General features: G+C 37.4%; 1 protein-coding gene across 1 annotated transcript; it reads right to left on the reverse strand.

The window, feature by feature from the left end:
• Nucleotides 1–16,389: 16,389 nt before the first annotated feature.
• On the reverse strand, nucleotides 16,390–21,042 carry adra2c (adrenoceptor alpha 2C). The gene has a single exon (XM_043245252.1). It carries the CDS (start codon nucleotides 18,963–18,965, stop codon nucleotides 17,667–17,669), a length of 1,299 nt encoding a protein of 432 aa, XP_043101187.1. The 5' UTR covers nucleotides 18,966–21,042; the 3' UTR covers nucleotides 16,390–17,666.
• Between the last annotated feature and the right edge of the window lie 327 nt (nucleotides 21,043–21,369).

The following is a 21,369-nucleotide window of genomic DNA, read 5'->3' on the forward strand; positions in this document are numbered from 1 at the left end:
TATTCTGCTGCCGGCTTGCAAGAGCACTGCAAAATCATTTTGCTCTTTAAAGACGAGCAGTATTGTAGATTCTCTCAGAAACTCCAACTAGAAACTTACAGAGGTGGGGAGACTTTTCACCTTCCTATCTGTCAGTCGACAGGAATGATTTATTGACATTTTAGCAGATAAAAGAAAGGATTCAGGTGTGTGTGAAGTAATGACTTTGCTTGTCTCCATGGAGATAAACCTCCAAATATTTAACAGATATTCTTTTCTTTTCTTTTTTTTGGTCTGTTAAAGTAAAAAACAAAACAAAACAAAACAGTACCGTTCATTAGCCAAAGCGGTGATGATGTTATCCCTAATAATCTGCTAACCATCCTTAAGGCACTGAAAACCAATATGTGCAGATTATCCGCAGCGATGCAAAGGATTTGGATTTGTTGAATTAATATCTTCTTTTAGTGCCTGGTGTGTGTCATTGGAATTAAATGCAATGACAGCTTCTTTAGAATAATTAGGCAGGAGTCTTATCGGCTGCCTGTTAATGAAAATGCCATTCAGGATGCTGTCAACTTTTTACATAGAATTATGACTGATTTTCTTTCTTAACAGACAGCACTACACATATCTGTTGGTGCGCTAGTCAAATCTAAAAGTCCACATTTTGTTATAGCATGTCATTTAAAATCACTTTACTGTCAAAGTTATTGTAAGAGATTCAGAATCAGAATAGCATGCCACTCTTACGTCATATAAAGAAATGAGAGAAGTGGTAAGGGTAGTATAGTAGCATTCCAGATTCAATCTGACTTCTCAAGCTGTTACTAGAACGCTTGCGTTTCTCTAATAACTCTGTGTCATAGTTTAGCAGTGAGGACACTGATCAGTGAGTTGTTTCATTCACTTGAGATGGAAATCCTTCTAGTGCACTAAAATGTTCCCTAAAAAGTCCCACAATGCAGGTTAGTGCGTGTATTTGTTTACACCTAGATAACTGATTGAGATGCACCCTATGTGTTACTGCTGACAGTTTCGAGCATCATTTCTTGTTTTTTTAGCCTCTCATTATATTTTGTTGACTGGAGAACGGTTCAAAACAGGTTATCAAGGGAACAGTTTTAGGTTGTTTTTGTATCATTACTTTACTTGTTTACTTGCACCATAAAATCCGACCATATTTCACTTTCACACAAGAACAAAACCCTCTCGTGTTCTTCTTGTTAATGTGTTCGTCTCTAAATCTCCCCAAAACCCTAGAGTATGTACTGAATGTGAGAGATAAAAAGTTATCAGTGAACAAGCATCTCAATACAAATCCTGCTTCTCTTGAGTGTTACAGCACAGCAGTTAAAGACTTTAAAAGTTTCCCTTTTTCAGTCTTGTAGGACAACACGGACAGAATATAAATCGCTCTCACTGTTCTCTCGCAATTTATCACAGCAGTTCTGGGACACTTCAGGTGGATACAACCAAATGGATATAATCCATAGTTTTACTTTGAGCTTTCGCCAACTTCAGCTACACTTTAGCTTTAAAATGTGTTCACCATCTCCTCCAAAGCTACATGATGTATAAGTCTTTGAGTCCATTCAAACAGATCATGGAAATACCATTCTATATGATGGCATCCCTAGTGTGAAAAAAGTAACATAAATCTAACATATCTGTTTTACATGCAAGATGTTTAACCTGAAGTATACTTGCAATAGTTTCACTTCAGTTCAATCAGATATACTTATACTATACTATATCTTTAGTTGGACTTTAGCACAATTCCACGCAATTAAAGCGCATTGAGTAAATTAGTTATTTCAGTTTAGTAGAATTTAGGTATACCTATTAAGTACAGTTGTAGGGTATTTCTTAGCAGGAATTTGAAATTCGGAAATGCTCCTTCACACATTTAAATCTCATGTTAAAAATAAAACAGAAAAGCTGTTATGTTTTAGCGGAACTGTGATGCTTGTATCCTCCCACAAAACCATTTCTGTGTCACTTCTATGCCAAGGAGCCCAATCTTAAAACCCCTTGACCTTCAGAGAGTTTTCAGATGTGTGTGTGTGTGTGTGTGTGTTCTTCTGCTGTGTGGGATGCTGTGACCCCATAATGCAAGTTTTGGGTGAGTTCAGTGCCACGGTGCAGTGGAGGAGAACGAGCAGCTGAGTGATGTTTTGTGTTGCTTCATTGCATCCATTTTATTAGCTTGTCAAACATTTCAGATGTAACTTTATATCTTCAAAGCATTTCATGATCAAACCAGAGAACAACAGAAATACAAATCTATTTTTTACATGACAAAGAAACGGCAGCTTAAAGAGCAGTTTTATGTAAGATGTCATGATTTTTTTTTTCTGTCTTTTTATTTATGAAATATGTAGAAAGAGACAGAAAAAGAAAAAAAGCCAAGAGTGTAGTCTTTTGGCCCATTTGTGAAAAATGATATTGCACTGAAGTAATATTATTGGGGATATTATGTTCCCTAAAGTGCATCTTTGAACTGAGATACAGTATTTGCCATAAGGATACGAAAATCAAGCCATTCTTATTTTTCACTGGCCATCTGGACCAAAAAAAAAAAGAAAAAAAGACCACAGTTGCTATGGCGACAGAATACTGACAAGCAGCCGCATGTGTAGATAGATCGCTGTTGTATTTACATATAGTAGAACTGATAAAGTCTTCATGTGCATTCCTAAATTGAAGCTTGTAGCTAGACAATAACTAGAGCCACCTGTACATCAGTGTTGTAGGTCTAGAGCTTTAGTTCACGATATTGGAAGGACTTCAATAGCATTTGGTGCACTGCCGAAATCCTACTCGGAATCCACCTACAGTGAATTGGCAACAGTTGGGCTTGTACCCTAGTGGCTGTTTTATTTATGTGTTCATTTTTTTCTTAAATTAAAAGAGTTCCACTGAGGACTGCGGACCTCTTTTACAAACAAAGACTGAGTACCGGCTTTCTCTCATAGGAAGACTAATAGAAAATGCCATAAAACCAGCTGCTTCCACTCATTAACATTGCCCCGTACTGCTGTTCTGGCTTATGGTTGGGGCTGTAGTCATGTTAATGGGGGCTGGAAGTACTGAATTCTTTTATTTTTCTTGCTAATATATGCAGGGCCTTACAAAAATATTCATACCCCTTTATTTTTTCATGCTTTATGTTGCAGCCTAACCTTAAACTGCTTTAAACGATTTATTTGTATATCAATATACACTCTTTACAACGTAATAACAAAACAACCTTTATTTATTAGAAATAAAAATTTGAAACGACTCCATCGCAAAAGTATTTATACCCTTTACTGGGACTTTACTGGTGAAATGTAGCTCCAAATCACTCATATTACTTGTTTACTACACTTTAAGTGGAGTTAAACTGTGGCAAATTCATTTGAATGAGTATTATTTGGAAAGGCACAAAAGGTCTAACAGCGTAAAATGCATTTAAGAGCAAAAATCCAACCCTGAGGTCAAAATAACTGCTGATAGAGGTCAGAAACAGCCTTGTGTCAAGGCGCAGATCTGGGGAGCGGTTCAGGAAAAAATTCTGCTGCATTGATGGTTCAAAGAAGCATGTTGCCTCCATTATCCACAATGGAAGATGCTTTTAACAATTTGCTAGAGCTGGCCTCCTGGTCAAACTGAGCAACTGATGGAGAAGGGGCTTGGTTATACTGGGGAGCAAGAAGTTGATGATCACTCTAGTTTAGCTTCATGATCATACGTGGACATAGGGGGACCTACAGAAGGACAAACATCAACACTCAAGCAATCTGGGCTTTATGGCACAGTGGCCAAACTCAATTCTCTCCTAATTGAAGACGCATAAAAATACACCTTGGAGCATGTAAAGCATCTAAAGCACCCTCAGACTCTGAGAGGATTCTCTGCTGTGATAAAGCTCACTTCCAAGCATCATGTTGTTTTTCAATGACAGGGACAGAAAAACAGAGTAGAAAACAGATCAGAGTAGAAAAAAAGCTCAATGCACCAAAATATTGAAACCTTCTTACAGCACAATGACCCCTAGCACACAGCAAGTAAGTGTCTTATACACAACTCTATGAATGTCCTTGAGTGGCCCAGCCAGAGCCTGAGCTGGAACCCAATCAAACATTTTTGGAGAGACTTGAAAATATGTGTCTGCCCATATTCAATCTGACAGTGCTTGAGAAGAGAAGTGGGGAATCGCAGATAATTGCCAAATGCTGAAGAGCAAAGCTTGATGCATCATACCCCAAAATACTTAAGGCTGTAAAGGTGCTGAGTTAAGGGTTTGAATATTTGTGTATTGTGCTTATTTCAGTTATTATTAGTTAAAGAAATTGACAAAGTTGTGACAGTTGTGTTTTTGCAACATTTTGAAGTGCAAGGCACTACATATATGACCATAAATTATATATAAATTACCTAGTCACCTCCCTAGTCTTATGTTTGCAGACCATAGGAATTAATGTTGTTTATAAGAATAATTGAATAGCTGAGGCCCCAGAGATATCTGAGTTATAAGGTTTTTTTCTTTGGCATTCATGGACATTAATGCATTTCCATCTTATTTTTGCAAATTTAGTCAAGATTAAAGTCTGTTATATACTGTACGTTTAAAAGAACACTGAATATTTGTTGAATAGATGATTTTATTATAATTGTACATTTATTATGTTTCAATATTTATTTTAATTTATTACCAACTGACTCTTTTTGTTGATTTAACTTGTGTAAAAATCTTTTTTTGGGGGGCAAACAATACCTATCCAATTTTCTACCGTTGTGTGCCTATATCTGTGTGAGAGAGATGGAATTGTTTGCCCAACAGGATCTATGGTTTTCTGTCCTTGGCATGTATAGGTGTTGAAGAAATAATGGAACTGTAGTGGTTGATTCACACTACGGCGGCTCATATTTGAGATATGGAAGAGAAAGGTAGTGAAAAGAGAGAAAGGAAGTGTGAGAGGGAAAATGTTTGAGTGACCTGAAGCCAGGGGAGGTAGTGCCTTTCATTGAAAGTTCTCAGAGAAGTTCTTTTGATCTCTCCCTCACTCCCCTTGTCCATGGTGACCTTGCTTTCAGCGCGCAGTGACTTTGATAATATTGTACATTATGTCCAAAAGCCAGGTTCTAATAATAATTCATAATGTCACATAATTACACCAAATTACAAAGTGCAGTAATAAGTGAGATTTTAGTCCAACTATCATTAGCATTCATACTGTTTTCATAATATACTACATGCTCTTGGCAAGCAGCTGGAATTAAATCATTTATTCAGGCGTCATAATATTTAAATGAGTCCCTGTTATTAAGAATGAGAAAATGAAATGCTACACAGATGTTTTGTCTGTATTCCTCTGAATGCCGCATTATAGCCTGTGCAGCAACATAATATACAGTTTTAATCACACGCATTTTATCATTTGCTCTTAAAACTTTCCCTCATGATAGAATAAGCACTAGATGATCGCTAAATTAAGTTGAGTAAAAAACGTACAAAGCATAATTAATGACGTTGTGTAAAATAAGCACTGAGAAGTCTGGAGGCTTTGAAGCATTTTACTCACAGAATAAACATTGTCAATTAAACTTAGCATATTATAATCAGAGGGCAGCGACTAACAAAGTCTTTGAGCTATTTTAACCTGAAACATAATGCATCCCTTGATATGGCAGACGGGATGGGGCCACAAACAAGTTGTAAACACACACATGCTCAAAGCAAGGACTCCTGCATGACCCAGATCCGTCAGATCACAGAGATTCTCAACTTCTGTTTTAATTACACCTACAGGAATTAAGCAGGAAAGTGTTCAACGTGAAATTCGCACTACTTCGGGTTAAAAAAAGATCTTCAAAAGGATATTGAGAAACACACCCCAGCTGGAAAACTTATGAGAAGTAGTTGAAATTATTCATGATTGCCTTTCAACTTCAGGATGGTTTATTGGTTATATTGTTTGTCTTTTTTTTGTGGAATAACATAAGTGTTTTAATGGCTAATTACAACGTCTCTAATGGTACAGAAATGCTACTGCTACTACGGATTAACTGCAATAGTAATGTGGCCCCTTTTTTGGCCGTGACTTGACATTAGCAACATAATTTAGTGTGTAGTATAGTGTCAGTTAAATTTCGCAACCATTGTGAGTATATATGTATATCTCTTCAAAAGAGATTTTTGTTTTATTATTTTAATTTTGTTAATTGACGGATTTAATTGCATCAGTCTCTGAAATTTGGCAGTATAAACAGTTAAAATAACAGCATGTTGAGTTGCAGGACACATAAGTAAATAAATAAACAATGTTCCTGCATAATCCCACATTCAAGCTGTTTTTGTTGGACTATCCAGATTTTTGAGAAAAGCATGAAATCATCAGAAATTCAGTCGTGATTCACAGACAGGATAAGATGCCCGAGTCCAGAGGGACATATTAGCATGTCACAGTCAGTGTTGAAGTGGGTGAAATTGAATCAGCTCTCTGCTAGGCTGAGGGCAGGTGGCCCCTGCCGCGCCGTCGTGATTCCCTTATTTCCCGTCTCTGGTACCCAAGAGGCATTAAGCTTGTGGGCGAAAGAAAAAAAAAAAAAAAAAACAGGGAAGGAATCCTTCTTCAAAGCAGCTGGCACAAACTACTGCCAGGAACATCTCACAAAGTACACGGGCACAGCAGCATGTGTGAGAGAAAACCCACTAACTCACTCGCCAAACTTTATCATGTGGCAAGAGCTGCTGACAAATATACCCAGATACTGTGCAGCCTGCTGTATCGGACTGTGACTTGATGGTAAAGTTTAATATAAAACATGCACATCATCTACACACCATTTAAGAAGTAGTGACTGTTTTTTGGCATTGCTATTCCCTCTGCACTCATACTGATTGCAAATTCCATTGGCAATGGTCTTTCTTTACCTAATGTCATTTATCAACATGTTTGTGTGTTTGTGTGTGTGTGTGTGTGTGCGTGTGCGTGCGTGTGTGTGCATGCTCATCGTCTAAGCTTACTTTCAATGGAAAGAATATGAATAATTAATATTTGTGTATCATGCATGGAATGGCAATATGACACCATCATATAAGACTCAATAATGACGGTGCATACAGTTCTAGTAATACAAGGTCGTTTCAGTGGCTCTTTGTTTGTTTACAGCACAATAAGCACTTATTCAGTCAGTTCAACGACAAAATGGAAATATTATGCTAATCAAGTGTTTCAAATGCACATTGAAAAAGAGAAAAGAGAGACAGACATCTGTATTTATTCAGAAGAGCTAGCTTTTCAAAGCAGCCTATTATTATTATCATTCGTGAATACTATCAGTCTTGTTCTGGAATTCACAAATCGAGTGAAATCTTTTAGTGCATCACCTGATTTAGTCAAAAAAAAGAAATGGGACGATTGATGTGTCATTCGAGACGCTTTATTTAATGACATATTATCATGTTATGTCAGAAATTCACTATAGACTTTTCCAAAGTTTACAAAATGCATGTCCTTCAGAGAAAAATGCAGCATTCTTTTAATTCTGCACATTTAATAATATTGTAATGTACATATAGATCCCTGCATTTCTTTTCTCTCGTGCATCAAAGGTTAGTGTGCTGCCCCCTGCTGCACAGGAGTGCTGGCAATGGCTCTTAAAATTTTGCTGTTTTAAACCACTTTCACAAGATTCAGAATAAAAAAAAATACCGTGAGTCATTCCAAGGTGCTAAGACTTTCTTTGCCACATATCAGGAGCACTCAGCAGGAGTCAGACTGGCTATCATCACATCTCTACTTAAAAAAAAAATATCTTGGAAGAGAATGGGCCTTTAATGTTATCATGCAAATGTCAGTACAATTTGTCAAAATTATGTTTTCCGTACTTTATTGCATTCAGATCAGTTCAGACATGTAAAGAAGAATGTGAGAAGATCATCCTCAGTCACACTCAGCATGCTCGTATACATTTAATGTTCACATTTTAAATGTTATCATTAGACAATATCAATAGCCCCAGGTGATTTTCTTTTACCGCTTCTTTCAACATGCAGATTTATTACAGTCTCTTAATATCTGAAACCATAGCTCCCCCGCAAGCAGTAAACTACCGTTTTGTGATTACAACGTATTGCACTTTTAGAGTCTGCGACACTTCTGATATTGCTGACTCTACGTGATTTATTGCCTCTATTTAAATTTTTCATCATTTCTAAGTCAGCTTGAAAAGTGTCTGCCAAATGAATACATGTAGATTTATTTAAACTGTTTTGTGCTCTTACTACTAAAAGGAGTGGTGTCATTTTTCACACATTGCAGAGATGTGAAAAGAAAATGTGGTTTCTATAAAAAAATGGCAAGACATTTATAGTAACATTGTAAAGTGTAGATCTATACCTGTTAATACATTTGAAAACAGAAGTATTATTTAACACATACTGTATAGCTGACCTTGTTTGTGACGCTGATGCAGAAAGACATATCCTTTAATGGTTGAGGAAAACTGACATCAGTTAGTTTTGCAATAGATTTTTTGAGTGTGAATACTTACCATTGCTTACATAAAACAAGTGCCTGAAAAAGTTTATTCACGATAGTTAATAGATGAAAGTTTTTGAAACTTGCAGCCATAATTTCCGCAAAGCATCATGGGATGTAGGAATAAGGTGGTTTGAAACGCATTGTTTGGAGCAAGCCTATAAATCTGGAGCCATAACATTTACAATCTCATGCTGCTATATTCAACCACCCGTGGGCAAATCTTTGTGTACAGCTGAAAGCGTTTATTGAACACTCTCTCTGGCTTTGTTTTTACAAGGACAGTAATTTACCACCTCCCTTTCTAGGCTCTTGCCTCCTCAATACACTCACTCGCTAGCATACCTCCCTCTTCGCCATGGCCAACATCTTGTTCCAAGCTTCCCCTGATCTGACACTTCCTCCTCTTCAGGCATGGAATGATTTAAATAACCCTTCCACTCATACTTGGCACATACATGTTCTCATATGTGTAAAGAGAGCCTCTGCTAACGCTGTGTGAGCTCGCCGCAGGCACTGTGATTACAAATATGCAGCTTTTTGTTTCTGCGATTATAGAAAATGCATTAGTATAGGCTGAACTTAGCCTCTGCTTAGTCACATCTGGCTGCCTATGGGAGCAATTTCGGGTGGACTAAGTGAAGCACGCGCACACAAGTGTATGTTCCCACAATTTATCAAACTGCGTTACTCACCTAGGCTTCTCTTGCTCACAGCTTCTCACTCACTCATACACCTGATATTCTGTTACTCGAAGGTGTTGCTCGACACATTGTGGGATCTCTTTACAAAACACTGAACGTCATGCAGTAGATGTGTTTTCTTCCATAGATTATTCTTTGAAAAATCTGATTATATCGTCCTCAGACTGTCTCAGATGACTTTGGTTTCTTGCGTAACAAGCGCTCAGATTTGATTAGACTGAATCTAATGCTATCTTCTCAGATTTTCTTTCCACTGAACGGTCTGCTCCTGGGACAGAAGGACCTCAATGCAGTGCCCTTTTCATTGGACTGCTGCTCTGTCCCCTGTATTTCCAGCTCCTCTGGGCTTAGAGGAAGTCATTAGCCCACTTTATCTAAATACATGAAATTAAAGGGGAAGGATATCATGTTTTGAGGGCGTAATGTCAGATAGGAAATTAAATATGAGCATTTGTACAGTCTACGTGATTGATATTTGGACAATGAGCGCTGGTGACCAAAATAATTGACGATTTGAGTATCTATCCTCTGACTCAGACTATACTTTTGGCACAATGATAAAAAAAAGTCACTTTATTTATGACCATGTCTGCACGCTGAAAGTGGCTAGGGCTGATTTAACACGGAAACCCAAAGAAAAGTGCTTGCGTAAATCAATTGTGGCCATTACCGCTGTATGCCGACCTTGTAGTTTGAACTAAGGGATTATGGTTAGCTATTGTTTTATCTGGTTAGGCTACTGCAATGATTATGGCTACAGAGGGAATGTGCTGAGAGACTAGAAAAAAAATATTTCACTATCACACTGAGAAAGAAAGGCATTTGAAGATGCAGTCCAATTTTCTTGTTAAAATCACCTCCTGGTACGATGTAGAAGCAATATGACAGAGCTTCTGAATCTGTCAATGTTTCATACCATGTATCCTAATGAGGGAGACAGAATTTCAACCAGAGGAGCTAGTTCCACAAAAATATAATAATACATAAAAATACTAGACTACAAAAATGAGTTGAGACTCTTCCCTGATTTTATTTGTTTTTTTGAAAGCGGTGTGATGTACAAATGTTTTTGGAGGCTTTCGTTAAGAGTCATTCTATCAGTTATGCAGTTGTTTAAAATTATATTTTTTACATTACTTTAAAGGATTTACAATATCACGGTTATGTTAAAGGATATGACTTTACACAGAGGGTTAGTAAGCTATTTCATCACTCAGAAATCTTATCTTTGGCTTAAAGCGTTTTAACGTTTGAAAATAAACCCCATTCACATCCATTTTGCCTCACTTCGACCAGTTATAAAAAGAAGACGTGACAAATCAATATGTTTTTAATTAATACAAATTCTATTGATTGAGCTTATATATAATTTCTAGATGTAATATAGCGGCAATACTCCACCAGTCCAAACAAGTAGTCAGCCTTTGCCCGAACATTACAGTTCATACAAACATAAATTCATTCATAAATGCATCTGACATTATTACTGAGAAAAACTATTAGCAGTACTGAGAATGTGTAGGGAAAAAAGCATAATAAGAAGAAAACTGTAAGGGGCAAGCTTGTGATATTGCCTTGATTGATAGTTCTGTGTATTGAAAGTCATAAAATGTCTTTTACTATCTTTAAATTACGTTTCTGTCCTCTCTCTCTTTTTCTCTATGGATTTGTTTTCTGTGATAAAACTTAAGCGAGAACAGTGGGAACATGGCTCAGAATTGTACGTGTGCACCTTCATGGATTTCTGCACTGATATGATCCCCGAGGCAAGACGGGAATAAAACTGTGGTTGTAAAACATTCCCTTTATTTCGTAGCCACCAGCTGTGCAATGCCACACTCTCTGTCATGCGTGCATATGAATCGTGACTAACACAGATATAAAGGCAAGCAATTTGCCCACAAAATCTAACATCGTCAAACCGCTTACCCTCAGTTTAAAATCTTTAATGATCAGTCCTTCGAGCGGAATAGGGTTTTTTGTTTCTTTCATCTGCTGTTCTTCGTGTCATTGAGCATGCAAAGAGAGTTCTAGCAATTTAAAACTCAAGCAGCATGTTACGAAGCACTAGAAGTTAACACCCACTCTTACTTCTTACACAATCACCAACAGCGATTTTCTCTCCTGTAGTGTTCGTGAGGCAGTTTCGTGAGAGGTTCTGATCTACACGTTGACAAGTTACACAGATCAGAGAATCCCACAGCTTACTAATGAGGGGGAGAAATTAGCAGGAGAGGAACGATTTCAGATTGGACTCTGTCATAATGTGCTGAAGAGAGAGAGAGAAAGAGAGAAGGAGGACAGACTAAGCTTTTCTCAGTTACAAAGTCTGCCTAAGCTCTCAGAAGATGTCAAGTGCTAGAAAGATGTTTTGTGCATGAGTTTGGTGATATACACAGAAACTACATCCTTATTTATTTAGTTACCGCTTCAGTGTTGTTCAAATGATTTCAGTGTCCATAACTGGACTTAGTGGAAAATTTCAAATGCTGGATTTTTTAAACGGTCCACCTTTCACTTGATTTTCAATCAGTTATTAAACATAACATATTTGTGAGCAGTGTTGGAATTATGAATACACTCTTAAAATGTAACTTACATTTGATTAGTTTTCAAAATTTTTTTATGCTTTTTTTTTGTTAATAATTTTCAGATGTTTAAAGCAGGCAAGGTTAACGGTAATACTAAAGACTGATTACTGTCAGACTTTCAAAATACTTTATGGCTTGAATTAAAATTAAAATAATTATATATTGAAGCACAGCCATCAAAAAAAAAAAATCAAACTTTAGCACTCTTTTACTTTGAGATCGTTCTGAGGTTAAATACAGATTTAAAATCATAACAAGACATTTGTTGTTTGCACTATTTTATATTGTGTACTTCAGGGTTAGTACCTAGTTATTAAAGCATTATATAGTTATATAGATAATTGTAACTATAGTACATGAGGAAGAAGACTGTAAAAAAATGCTACCCAAATCTTTCATCTTTGCAGGAAACACTGGCATCTAATAATGCTTTGGGAAAAATTGAAACATTGGTGTCTAATATTTTAAAGCAGTCAATGCAGTTTGGGAAAGAAATCAATCAAGTATATGTGCATGTGTGAAATTATTCAGATTATGTTATTCGTTAACATTTTCATAAGTAACTTTCATTTAATTACACTTTTTTTCCTCAGTAATTGTAATTCCCCAACACTGTGAGTATGTTTTTAAAGTATATGGTTATAAATCCACACCTTTGCATTTATATATGTATACATGATGGTTGTGGGGAAGGAGTATGCATAAACAGTTATTCAAATTTCACGAAAAAAAAGTATTCGATACTTCAGTGGTTCTCTGTCACAGACCTTTAGGTTTTTATTTTAATGCCAGTTAGTTTCTTTGCAGGAAGTTTGTGAGCCCTGGAGCAAAAATGGCGATGTGAATTTTCTTTTCTTTTTTTCTTAAAAGAATCCCCTCCTGCGGAGTTTAATTCCAACTTAGCTAATCAAGTATTCATGCAGAATTAAAAATTCCATCAGGTGTTGAAGCTAAAATCAGGATGGCAGGTTTCAAGGATCATCAATGTTTTATATTTCTCCCATTGCATATACACTTTCAAATATACTTCAGTTTACACATACATTGTAGAGTTGTAGGATCGTACATCTCTGTCCTGAGCTCTAGATGCTGCCGTATCTGGGATCATTTTACAAAGGTTTTGGCAGTCTTTTTTAGATTTTGCTTTATGAGAAAATGCATTTGTGCACCTGTGGTTAAAAAAAAAAATGTTTTAAGTAGTCATCAAGTCTGTCATTATGTCTGCTGAGCCTTTGAGGGCCACTGGGTATGAAAGGATGAGTAACTGTTTCAGTGTTTTTTTTTCTTCTGTAATCTCTCATGCTCTGAGGTGTTCATGGTAATATTTGGAATGAAAATGACTTTTTTAATGACTCACACACACCTGTGAATCCCCTGCTCAGAGATACACACATGTAAGCTTTATGGCACGAATTGTATGTCAGGCTTGATAGGCTGTTCCAGACAATAATAAACCTTAGTTTTGTTAAACCATCCTTGATTAGATGCGAGTACAAGCTGAAAATGATTAATGACCTTAAAAATAAAGGGTTAAAAAACTACCATTCAAATGAATATGCTTCAAAGGATGCAAACTGAGCAAAAGTGACAGTAAATATAATACTAAGAACCACACAAAACACCTCGGGCAGGCACCACTTTTTTTAAATGTAAAAATACATTTTCTACAATATGTCAATAAACTGCTTCCTGGATCAACATGTTTATGGTTTGTTGAAATTCAGTGTCATTTGTAAATGGCTGTGTATGGGTTCTAAACAGTCTATGACGGCTCATTTTAGAGAGACTAGTCTTTGAAAATATCATGCCATGAGTCACAGGGTTTTTGGGCTTTTGCTTTCTTTTTGAATCCCATGAATCAGTCAAGTTTGGTGACAATACAATTCATCACACTAGTCTCTATAGCAACAATCATACTAGGTTCACTCGGTTTGATTTCTAAGTATTGTTCTTCTGCTGACGTGTGTCATTACCGATTTAATGTTGAAATATTAATGCTACATTTATATTTATACATGCGGTGGACAATTTCATCCAAGCTACATTTTGTCATGCATTTCCTGGAATCAAGCCCATGACCTTGGCATTGCTAGTAATGAAGATTTACTGTTTGAAAGGCTCAATGTCAATGCTAAATCACTTGCTCTTTGTTGTTGTGTTGTCTCAAGTGCTAATTTCTAACTGTTTAACCAAATACTAATTTCTAGTGTCACGCTGGGAGTATTTTATTTGGTACGTCTGTGAAAACTATTAAGTGCTAAAAAGCATCACTATACATCACTAAAGCGTATTATTGGAAACAAGAAGAGAGTGAGGTTATTCAGCGAGGTCAAAGAGCCATTCAAATTGAAAGGCCATAAATACTCAAGCATCCTTTACCCAACCTGGCATGAAGATGTGTGTCTCTGAACAAAATGAGCAGCGAGAGACACTGTTGGGGTCAGCTAAGGTTAAGCCTTTAGAGATAATGAATAGCAATAGAGAGGTTTGTAATGTAACCTACTAGTGAATCGCTGATAAAAATATGCAGTCCAGTTTAAAAGAAGGAAAGTGCTGTTTATATGTGGTGTAAATAAAGTACATCAAATTCAAATAAATACAAATAGCACCTTGTTCGCAAATAGACAGATGAATTGATCAGACAAAAGCATCAGCGAGACAAAACCAACACAAGCTAGATTATTCAGTCTCAGATGAAGAAATGCAATACACCATCAGAGTAGTTTTATTGAATAATGGAAAAGGATGATTGAAGTCACTACAGAGAAAATAAGTCTATATAGAGTTATGGCAGTTCTAATTGGCAGGCAAGGAGGCAGAAATGCTTTGGGCTCCGTGTACTCATTCCCAGCACAGCCACGGGTAAAAGGAGAATCAAATCATTCACATCGGTCAAAGGCTTTCCCCTCTGATCCTCCTAAAGCTCGGACTGCACTAACAGTAACACAGCACCAAAGGCACAGCAATAATTTCCTTTCCTTTCCTTTCCTTTCCTTTCCTTTCCTTTCCTTTCCTTTCCTTTCCTTTCCTTTCCTTTCCTTTCACCAAAACAATCAGAGCCCAGAAATCAATAGCTTCTGCATATTGTTCAGAAAAGCTTGAAGGCGTTGTTCTTTAATCTCAGCCACATAACATTAAGCAAAACTTTTGACACCGAACGTGTTAGTAATCAGTTTGTGGTGGAACATGATGGTTTTCCTTCTGACATAATGAGTTTGAATCAATTACAAGTATTTTCAAGAAAGCTTAAAGGCGATAATTTAATTCAGTCTGGTCCGTATGATGGCGAAACAAATCACCCAGCATTGGTTTGTAAATCATTTTATCTCATCCACTTTCAAAAAATGAAACATTCACTTGCAGACCTGCAATTACAAAATATAAAACTTGACACTTCAATCACCAAGACGTCCTTGCAGCGGGGTGAATAATGAGTGAATGTATGACATTTTGAATTTGTAAGTATGTCAAACTCAATTTATTTTTCACATATATCTGGTCCAAGAGGCACCCATCATACAGCAGGCTCAAAAAAAAAAAAGATGAGGAGACTGCTTCAATTGCACTACTTATGCTCTGACTGACAGTGAATTTCTCAGCCTTTATCTCTCTTGGACTCACTCTGGGGTGAACATTGGCGTTAAATATCTCATGGAGTTTCGGTGTGGGTGAAGATAGATTCCTTGTTCATTTCTCTTTTACAAGAATCTTTGAATGATTTGAATAGAAACTCAATTTATACTCTTCAGTTCTGAAACGGCTCTCTGAAAATCACTGTTTGATTTTGCTTTAGAATCAGCTTTAGATTCACAATCACACTTTGGAAGGGAATTGATTTGTTTATAATCTCAGAATATTGCTATACTCAAACCACAAACATATTATTTCAAATCTTTTGAACATAAAGGTACGTCACAGGGTTAGAAAATTGTTTGAGTAGCTTATAAACAATTCAAAAGTGCACCCAATGCCACTAAACAGTCATCATCCCTAGGGGCTTACGTAACCTAGTTTAAAACAATACTTACAAGCCAGACCCCTCTTTCTCTGTGATCAGACAAAGTCAGCATCTGCTCCTGTTCTATTTGAACTGTACAAGCAGAGACGCTGTGAACTGAAAAATGTGACGCAAGAATATATTTATTATGTGTCTCTTTAAAAAACACAAAAGAATATTTCTGAAATGTTATTTTTCTCCGTAATGGTTTCTGAAATACCGTAATATAGACATCCAGTCTCACCTAGGACCATAAATTGTAAAATATTCAGAATATTTTACACTATTACCTAAATACCACAACTAAATATTGCATGTTACACTTTCTTATGATATCCTTATCTATCTATCTATCTATCTATCTATCTATCTATCTATCTATCTATCTATCTATCTATCTATCTATCTATCTATCCATCTATATATTTTTTGGCTTTAACACTAACTTTTGCATAGTCTTTTGTATGTGTTTAATGCTAAAAATAAATGGTGGACTAACAATAATGTGCAGCACTGCATAGTTATTTGAGTGACATTGAAGCATCAGTGAGAAAATCATTTCAACTGCTGCAAACAGTCTGGGACAATTCGTTTCAATTAGTTCAGATTCTCCCTTTATTTCGTTCTGTTCTGAGCTGAATGGAGTATTGTACCTGCAAAATGACAAAAGCTCAAAACAATATTTAATCACAGTCATTTCTAATTATGACAAGCCCACTTTAGAGACATGAACAGTAAAATATAAAGCCTAGACTCACAGTAAAGTTCACAGTAAAAAGCGAATCCAAGAGAAGTACAATCCATTTATTTGTTCATTTTTGTTTGATCATCAGCTGTGCTTGTAGTGACCTGTCAGTCATTTTGGAGATATCACAAGTATATGGAATAGAAAAGGAGAGAAGCCCAACATCCATAAAGACAGATGTTTCATAATATACAAAAACAACCAAAAAAAGTTGTTTTGCTTTTAAAAATGTACAACAGCCTCATATATTATATTTGCATTATATCACTATGATATTTTTGAACAAATGGGATACACTGTACAAGCATAGCCACGAAGCTTAAATAGTTTATAATCTGATAAATAAATCCTGTAGATAAATAAATGTATCATTATTTATCATCATCACCACTTACAGTTTCTCTTAACTCTCCAGTATATACTTCTTCTGTGTACTTTTTATGGCATATTAGAGAGCAGCAGTGCAGTGATTCATTTCACTGAAGGACGATTAAGAATAGTTTGTAATAGAGCTCTGTTCAGTCAGGATTTTGCACCCTTAGGACGAACATCGCAATACCCAAGCACATCAGGGCAACATTCTTCCTCCATCTGTCATCCGGCGACAACCTTCTCATACTCCCTAAACAACATTGTCCGTTTTGTATCTCTCCGCTAGAAAGAAACGGCACACTTCTTGGTAATTCACTTCCCTTTTTTGTCTTTTTTTTTGTGACCATATAAAAGGACACAGCCTTTCATGTTACATAGCTCTCTAGTCACAATGACACAAGCCATATGTGCAAACTCATCATAAAAATATCTCTTGATAACTTCAGAGTGCCTGCAGCCATAATAAAGACAAGCCTGTTTCCTCTAATGCAGTGCAGTGCTTCCCAATTCAGGTGGGCTTTTTTTTTAAGCATTTTTAGCTTTTGGTACCACCTATGTGACCAGCATCTGTTGTCCTCACAGGCTCATGAAGAGCTTTACACAACAAAGTAGAAAAAAAAATCAATGTCATTGTTGTGTACAGATTGTCAATGCAAAGAGAGAGAGGCAGTGGTGTATTGAAAACGTCTCTTCCTTTTCAACCACCTGTAAATGGCACTGGATGCTGCAAATAGCTGCCCATGTCCTCTAAAAAGACCTCTTCCAGGACTTGCACAGGATCTTCTGAAAAGCTCTCCGGAAGTCCTGGTTGAAGATGGTGTAGATGACGGGATTGAGAGAGCTGTTGCAGTATCCGATCCAGAAGAAGAACTTGAAAAGGGTGTCATGGATAGCACAGGGCTCCCGGCAGATCCCGTACAGGCTGTAGCTGAAGAAAAATGGAAACCAGCAGACCACGAACACCCCCATGACCACGGCCAGCACAAAGGTGAACCGCTTCTCTCGTGCCTGGGAAATCTTTTTTCTCGAAATGGTGTTCCGTCTTTTCCTGCGGGAGGAAAACAAGTCTAGGGACTTGCTGCTGGCTCGGGATTTCCGGCTGGAATGCTTGGAGCTGGAGCTGTTCTTGCGGCTGGACCGGCGGTCTTTTCGGGAGGGCGCCGTCTCGGTTTGCGCCCGCTTGGCCTTCTCGTCAGACGAGCTGCTGTCCTCTAGTTCGGCATCTGGGTCATCCTCGCCTGGTTTGCGCTCCCCTGGTGGCGGCGAGGCACAGTGCCCGTTTTCCCGCCTGGAATCCTCGCGGCTCAAGCCGTTCTCCAGCCGTGGCGTTCCTGGTCCTCCATCCGGATCGCGGCGCTTTTCAGACATATTTCGAGTTCTCGTCTTAGCCACCTGGTAGATTCGGATGTAAACGAGGATCATGATGACACACGGGGCAAAGAACGACCCGATGCTGGAGTACAGGATGTACCACGTGTGGTCGTTCAGCTGGCATTGTGGTTCGCTGCTGTCACCCTCATTATTCCGGTCCATGGAGATGAGCGGTGGGAAGGAGATTACAGCCGCGATCAACCACACCACCACAATCATGCCCTTTACCCTGCGAGGCGTCCGCTTCAAGTTATACTCGACCGCCTGTGTTACAGACCAGTACCTGTCCAGACTTATGGCACACAGGTGAACAATAGAAGATGTGCAGAAAAGAACATCTAGCGCTAGATAGATGTCGCACCAAACTTTCCCAAAAAACCAGTAGCCCATTAATTCATTGGCCAGAGAGAAAGGGATTATGAGGGTGGCCACCAGAATGTCCGCACTGGCTAGAGACACAAGAAAAAGGTTTTGCGGTGGCTTGAGCGCTCTGCTCGTTAAAACGGCGATAACGACCAGCACGTTCCCCACTATCGTAAACAAGATGAGGAAGCTCACCAGCCCCGCGAGCCCTATAATGGTCGCCGGAGAATAGCGACTTGTAGAATTCCCAGAGGATGTTAAACCAATGTCAATGTAAGTGTCCGCTTCGCTCGCAAAGCTTAAGTTATGCATATTGATTTAGAAAAAGCTCTGCCGTCCAATAAATCGTCCGCGCGCGTCTTCGCGAATATTCTCTCTTTTTTTTTTTTTTTTTTTAATTTCACTATAAGTTATTTGCAGGTTCCTCTATGCTTCTTCTTACCTTGTGTTCTTATTTTAATCCCGTTCGCGTCTTTTTCTTTTCCGCACAATTCCTCTTACGGCTCGTTTGGTCGCGGACACCCATCCCGTGGTGAGTTTGAAGTAAGCATCGCCGACTCTTACATCCGTGCGACCTGCTCGTCCTCTCGCGGGCGTCTCTCTCAGCATCCACCCGAGCAAAACACCGCCGGGACTCAACTATCCACGTGCTGACAGCATTAAACTGATGGAGCGCCGCCCCGCCCCTGGAGAGAACTACTGACTGCTGAAGTACCCTACCACCGTTTAGCGTCGTTCTCCATGTTACGGTGAACATTTAACGTAGCGAGAGCTTGCGTTTCAGTATTTCATCATTACGCGTCTCTGAACAGACAGCAAGAACTATAACTCGGGCAAACATGCGATGGGCACTGCGCTACCCTGAGAGGAAAATACGTTCTTTTATATTATTTTATAGCAATAGGCGTTGTCAGGAATAACGTTGTTAAGAGGTGAAAAAGTGAACTGTGAAGAAACTATAGCTTTCGGCATCTTTGCTCGCTGGGTGTCACTGTTGTAACAATGCCATTGTGGCTTTGAATAATGTGAAACACCGTCAAATTAAATATAATCATATAGGCTACTTTCCTCATCACCTATGTGACTTGGCTTCAATTATTATTATTATTATATATCTTTGTATTAACTTTGGTGTTATTTTGACAGGTAAGTGTTGAATTGTAATATATAATCTCAAAACAGATAATCAACAATGCAGTATTCCCACAAACATTTCAGCATGCTTTAAATGAAACGTTTTATCTAGACATACTTTCATTTCACAATTGACAAATGTTTAATTCGCATCTGTACTTAATTTAATATATACTGTAGTACAAATTATTTGATGCACCTGTTTGCTACTGGTTTGTTTTGTTTTTATTTTATAAATTATGTTCAAAGCAGGATATAAAATGGTATTTTCCTGTAGCATTAAAATGAAATCAGTCTATAGTGTTGCCATTTTATCTCATATGGTAAGTTGGCTGTATTGTTTACTGTACTATATACAGCACAGTGTTTGTGTGTGTGTGTGTATGTGAGAGAGAGAGAGAGAGAGAGAGAGAGAGAGAGAGAGAGAGAGAGGGCACTTGCAATTTGTCAACATACTGCAGAGCATGATAGACTGCAATGGACAGGAACTAATCAATGATTTTGTGAAAGGCCCATCAGAGAGGTCATAGAGGTGGCCATGGCACCTGTTAAAGAGTGGGGCACCTGAGAGAGACAGGCAGAAGGCAGGAAACTTATCAATGATGTCCAATGAAGTTCAAATAAAGTCCAGGTCATTTTTTATAAAGGCGTCACGTGGCAGTGGCTTCTAAACTACTGTATCTTATCCTGATCTGAAAGACCAAGTTCATTCAGGCTTTTTGTTTTGGTTTGTTTAAAGAGAACATGTTGTTGCTATGGTAAATGGCATTGTATACATTTATTTAGCTACATAAATAATTACGCTATACTGTCTAAATAGTCACAACCTCTCTAGTGGCATATCTCCATTGATCGCACTAACATTTGATTTATGGACTTTATGTCAGTTTAGTTTGCATGTCAGTTAGTTTTTGTCTGATTTAGTTTCTCTTAATGTTGACTAAGGTATTTTCCGAATCAAATATCAAACACGAAACTTGGTTTTCTGTAAAATGAAAAATATTCTTAACACTACCAAATTGAAAAGACAAGATGAAAAGATTCTGCTTTATTTTGCTAATTAAACCAAATGTTCTCGTTACATGTCAAAATGAAATGGTTTAAAATAGTGGTTGTGTGAAGGGTGAAATGTACAAATGTGCAGTCCTAGTAAAAGTGTCTAGCTTAATCTGTGTACTTCTGGCACAGTGTACAACAGTTATTGTTGGCTCTTATGACACATTGCTTGCGATGTGTCTCATTTGTAAATCTCTTTGTTTAAGAGCATCTGCTGAATGATAAAAATGCAAATTACAGCATTTAAATAGATGACGTGTCTGTTTGAACTTAATCTTTTTTATTAATGTTTTAAATAATACATTATATATATATATATATATATATATATATATATATATATATATATATATATATATATATATATATATATATATATATATATATATATGACCTATCAGGGGTCCCCAGTGAAATGAAGCTCTTGACATTTAATTTTTTTTTTTTTAGATTGTAGTCAGTGAAAAAAAGGGACATTTCTTAATTTAACATTACAAAATGAAATCTGCTAATGAGGTTAGCATGT

This window comes from Puntigrus tetrazona, chromosome 1 (genome assembly GCF_018831695.1).
Source record: "Puntigrus tetrazona isolate hp1 chromosome 1, ASM1883169v1, whole genome shotgun sequence".
Lineage (NCBI taxonomy): Eukaryota > Metazoa > Chordata > Actinopteri > Cypriniformes > Cyprinidae > Puntigrus > Puntigrus tetrazona.